This window comes from Triplophysa rosa, linkage group LG15 (genome assembly GCF_024868665.1).
Source record: "Triplophysa rosa linkage group LG15, Trosa_1v2, whole genome shotgun sequence".
Classification (NCBI taxonomy): Eukaryota; Metazoa; Chordata; class Actinopteri; order Cypriniformes; family Nemacheilidae; genus Triplophysa; species Triplophysa rosa.
This window is the reverse complement of record NC_079904.1, coordinates 9,678,931-9,684,369: the sequence shown is the minus strand read 5'-3', so window position 1 is coordinate 9,684,369 and position 5,439 is coordinate 9,678,931. Positions and strand designations below refer to the sequence as shown.

At 36.8% G+C, this 5,439-nt stretch overlaps 1 protein-coding gene across 1 annotated transcript in view; it reads right to left on the bottom strand.

Moving 5' to 3' along the window:
* Positions 1 to 102: 102 nt before the first annotated feature.
* Positions 103 to 5,439, bottom strand: part of ryr3 (ryanodine receptor 3) — an 88,619-nt gene continuing 83,282 nt past the window's right edge. The window contains 15 exon segments of the mRNA XM_057353495.1: positions 103 to 1,093; positions 1,187 to 1,238; positions 1,606 to 1,706; positions 1,983 to 2,047; positions 2,207 to 2,363; positions 2,510 to 2,644; positions 2,736 to 2,882; positions 2,979 to 3,039; positions 3,497 to 3,624; positions 3,695 to 3,737; positions 3,816 to 3,946; positions 4,037 to 4,225; positions 4,941 to 5,027; positions 5,151 to 5,316; positions 5,391 to 5,434. Of these exon segments, the coding sequence (XP_057209478.1) occupies positions 998 to 1,093; positions 1,187 to 1,238; positions 1,606 to 1,706; positions 1,983 to 2,047; positions 2,207 to 2,363; positions 2,510 to 2,644; positions 2,736 to 2,882; positions 2,979 to 3,039; positions 3,497 to 3,624; positions 3,695 to 3,737; positions 3,816 to 3,946; positions 4,037 to 4,225; positions 4,941 to 5,027; positions 5,151 to 5,316; positions 5,391 to 5,434 (1,602 nt within the window). The 3' untranslated portion in view covers positions 103 to 997.

Below are 5,439 nucleotides of genomic sequence, written 5' to 3'. Positions count from 1 at the left end.
TGTGGTTGTGCAAGTTTTCATACCAACTGTATAAAGGACCCATCATATGCAAATGCAGTCATCATCTGATTTATTTGCAGTCAGATTAAAAGCTGTTGACAGCTTGGATTTATTGCATTGGCTTTATTTTCTTCCCCCTGCCAAAAAAATGCAAATCACCAAAGCTTCTACATACATACAAATGGCCATACAATAGCAGTTTACAGACTTGTATTGAACACATTTTTTGTCTTTCTATGTAGATTCCCATTTTGTTTAATACTTGTGCTGCACGTAGGATCAGGCAGACATGAGTTCAGTTATTTAACTTTAACTAAACATTAAAAAAGCAATGATGTTCTTGTTAAAAGTACTAACTAACTAAAATGAGCAACTAAATGCTAAATAACAAAACATAAGCAGGAGCAAATGTTTGCATAGTTTCTTGTCATAAGGCACTTTTATGTTTGAGAAACATCTAGTGGGCTCTAGTAGAGGATCTGTAATATTTCTCATTCCACCAGTCAGATTACCATCTGTGAAGGCATTGCACATTCATTATAGTCTTCTTTTTTTCTTAAGATCAAACAGGCATAAATCTTGTTTGGCACTCATTGAATACTAAGAAGGTATTCTTGTGCATATTTGCTTGCAAGACATTCATTCAACTCATCAAAAACATATGGCAACATCTCATCTCACAACTTGTGCATCTGTGAGAGTGAAGCATGTGAGGCAACAAAGTCAATTTAAGGATAAACATGATGTGTTCCAATTTGGCAATGTGTGTCAACACAGTTGTTTGTGTAATTTCAGTTCACATTTTTTGGCTTGATCACAATGAGTTGCTGTCATGTCTGGTGTTGGAAGCAGCTGAGGTTTTGATTGATAGGATAAATTGTGAAAGCAGCATTTGATGAGAGCTAGTTGAGGATGTTGTGTCCAACCAACACACGATCTTAAAATGATGTGGATATTGTGCCGGTTGTAATTCCTCTCATAAAAGGCATCATGTCCTCTAGCCCAGCTGGTCCTCATATTGCTTCCGGAAACAGTCTCCGGCTGGGAAGAAATCCCAGCATCTTTCCTGATACATCTTCCAAACGTACGATTCCTAAAATACAAAGGAGGATATATGAGAAAATTCAAAAGCATTTTCACCCACAAAACTATTTTTTATCCTCTTTTAATTGGTTTAGTGGATTACCTGACCAGTGTGTTCAGTCTCATCTTTGTTGATCAGATACATCAAGAAAAATCTGTTAAATAGTATTGGAACATTCAGAATTGTAGTTTAGTTCTCAAAGGAAACATTCTAGGACATCCAAAGAATGTCATAATTTATACGTTTAAAACCTGTTTACACTATTTAGTTTCACTAAATATTTTCTAAATTTAAGAGAATGACCACATCATCACTAGAACAACAGCGATAAAGAAGAACAAAATTGATGAATGAAAAACTTTGACCACCAAACAAAATCTATTTTACAAACATTATAAACAACACTATTCTCCATATGCCGATATATTAATCATTATCTTAAAGTTGTAATTTTTTTGTGTAAACAGGCCCTAAAGCAGCATATTAGATGTTTATATCAGTACGGTGGTGTGTGCACTCACAGGTAGTTGGCCAGATTGTGCTCTTGTAAGGTGTGGGTTTCAAAGCCATGCGGAGTTCTGTCGAAGTAGTCATTCCCGATTCCACAGATGAAGCATTTTGTCTAGACAAAAATAAAAAATGAATTACGTCTAGCTTATAATTCACTTTATGTATTTTCTAGGATCACCAAATGTAATAAGTGTTAAACAGATTTCTCAAACACTTTTCACCCTCGTTCAAATTTGGTTGAGACAGTTTCCATGTCACGACACCCAAACAACCAGCGATGTTTTGACAGTGTTTACACTTCTGGAGGACATCAACCTACAATTTACATCTTATAGTTGTATTTCTAGTTGCGTGTTATTAAGCAGAACATGTTGCTACACACGCTCACCTCCATGTCTTCGTTCACCTGCTCCTGCTGGTCTCTCAACTCACCGAAGGCGTCAATGATCAAACCTGGTTTGCAAATGAAAGCATTCATGAGAACATTGATGAAAGCAATTTATCTGACCATTATGATCGCTGTGTTTTGAATGAACAAGGTTTTTGCAATGAGGTTGGTTGGGTGCTCTTGTTGATATAATGAGTTTTATTGGCCATGTTAAATCTCAGTACCCTGAATGATGGCCAGCAGAATGACGATGACGAAGAAAAAGAAAGTGATGTCGAACAGAATGCGGTAGAGCTCGTAAGGGTCACCGGCCGGGTCTACGATTTCATCGCCGATGCCTCCACCGGCTCTCACACCAACATACATGTGGAACAGGTAACACTGGAAAACACATGGAATAGTTTTTTTTTGTATTTATGATGTTTTATACTGAATAGCCTACACATGTTTTTTGAAAAAGGGACATTAACGTGTCAGCCCTATGAACTGTACGTGGTCCCGCCCAGAAAAAAAGAAGCTAAACTCACAGTCATCATATCATCACACTTCATGTCAGGCTGGTCCTCATCCTCGCTCTTGTTGTAGAACTTGCGGAAGAAGTTGAAGGCCACCACGGTGTACAGATAGACCACGACTGCCAGAAGCCCCACAGTCAACACCAACTGTTCAAAGATAGTATTCCATTGAAATTAAATGCCATAATGCCTTGTGGTAAAACTGAACTACGGTTGCCCTCTGGTGGATGAGACATGCCTGTTTGCCATTGTGAGTCACAGAAGACAAAATAGTCCTTAAGGTCTTGAAGCCCATGGCGATGTCCAGCAAATGAGCGGCGAAGAAGAAGTTATTATAATGTCCCAGAATAGACATGGTGGTGTACCAGATCAGATAGAGGAAAGACTGGACATAAAAGCACAAAATGTTAGCGTCAAACACATCATTGTCCTACATCATTGTAGGACAATCTTTGTAAATTCACATTGTCATAATACTCACATTGTCAGTTAGCACTACTCCCATCTTCCAGATGTGATACTTGGTATCAATAGAGCTCAACCTGTAATTGAAAGCAAAACAGTCATGACCACATGATCTGGTTCTACAGTTCGAAGGTGATTTTACATTCTTTTAAGCCTTTAATTGTAAGTGCTCATTAAATCCATGTATAAAAATAATTGGATGAGATGACATTTTGTGATATACCTGTTGATAACAGGGTTGACAATTTTACTGTTTCCTTTGACATAGAAACCTACTTGAGTTGCCCAAGGTCACGTAACTTTAACGTGTCGATTAGAAAAACATTTTAATTCTATTAATGATATTTCAACAAATATCCATTTTTTTCCTAAACTAAACCAAGGTAACAGTGTTGACATTTGAAGCTCGCCCCTGCTGACAAACATTTTAAGTTAAAAAAAACAGCGACATTTACTTGAACAGTTTCTTGAAAGAGTGTTTTGTATTATAACCCTTTTAATATATTCCGGCTCTTTCATGTGACAATAGCTCACCAGGACAGTAGAGACGCCTCCTTCACCACAGCCTCTTCAGTGGGGTCGAAGTCTAGTGCGCTCTTATCCAGACCCAGAAGTTCAGCTATGCGCTCGGCTCCATACAAGTCACCATATTTATTGATAACCTAAAAAGAGCCCAATGAAAAGACGCACTATCACTTCATAACATGTCATGTTTACTGAGCCTTCACTTACCTTTCTCTTAACAAACTTGTCCCAGTAATTGTTAGGGAATGACCTGAAACACAGTTTCATGGTCATGTAGAATTACATGAATACAATAGAAATGAAAAAGAATGTCTGAAGGGTTTCTTACGGAGTTGCAATAACCAAACGATCCCACTGTCCTTTGATATCATCATCAGACGGCTGCTCGGTGATATACAAACCATCAAACTCCAGCTTTCTGGCGATCTCTTTCTCACGCTTAAAAACAACTAAGGGAACCTACAGCGAGCAGAGAAGAAAGTTAAATGAACAACACTGTTGTACAGCTTTGATATATTTATACAAACTACAGGTGTAATGGGTGTAAACCTTTAGGTAATAATAACCAACGACGCAAAGCAAGGAGATGACTGTGTGAAACACAGCCAAGAAAGTCAAAGTGGGCGCCATATAACCAGTGCTCTCCTGAAGAATGAAGTATTCCACTCCTTCATCATCTTCATCTTCTGCAGCACCCCAGGATCCTTCCTCTTCCTCATCATCAAAGTCTCCAGTCACCTTAGAAAGCAAAAAAAAAAAAACTAGTCAGAGGAGTGTTGACTTATTATTGAGGTTATTACAGTATAGTTTGCTAAAACTAAAGCTATTAAAACATTTCTGTTCATTGAACTAAAAAAAATCGACCTAAATATTATTTGAAAAACTAAATTTTAGCAATAAACTTAAATAAGTTTGAGACACAAAAATTATTTACAGAATATAAAAACTAAACTTAAAGTAGAATAAAATTAAACATATAGGGGCGGTTTCCCAGACAGGGCTCAGGCTTAGTCCCAAACTAACTTAAACGTTAGAGGTGTCTTAATCGAAAACAACTTGCACTGACATATCTTAAAATATATCATTATTGTCTCAAGATGCCCACCAGTAATGTTTTTTGTATGTTTTTAAAAACAATTTAAATATCCTAATTTAACCAAGGCCTAGTCCTGGTTTAAGCTAATCCCTGTTCGGGAAACCGCCCCATAACAATATAAAACAAAATAAAAAATGTATAATAAAATGACAAACACACATAACAAAATATTGAATGTTGAAAAAAATGAACTACAATTAACACGAAAAATAAAATAGAAGCTAAAACAAAATATTAATAAACCACAATAAAACGAACACAGAAAAAACAACACATGCTTTTGAATAAATAATTCATTTTAAATGAAATCACTGTTAATTAAAATTAATATATTTATGAGTATATTTATATAGAAACCTTATAGAAGAGCAGGATGAAGTTGATGGCAAAGGCCACGAAAAGAGCCAGAAAACGTAGGTTGTAGAAGTTACGAGCCAGGTAATTCTACAAAGAAAAATAAACACACTTTAGGGGTTAAAAAAATGTTTTTTACCATTTAAATCAATTTGATTTTCCTGCAGGACGAACTGTAACCAAGTGTGAATATCAAAGGTTAAAGTATTGCACCAGCATTTTGGTTTTGTAGACTTCAAGCCCTGCAATGAAGCTGGCCATGAACGCTGGAGATTCATCTTTTGTTGAGCCACGTTTGGCTCTTGGAGTTGGTTTGGCAGCTGCTGTTTCCTCTGTTGTTTCATCTTTAGCCTTGTCCTCTTTCTCTTGGTTCTCAGTGCTAAAAACATCTCAATGTCAAAATCTGGACATGATCAAAGACAATATCTCAAAACCACTGAAGGTGAAACCTACTCTGCTTTCTCCGGTTCAGATTCAGGCTTGTCTGCAGCTACCTTCTGTG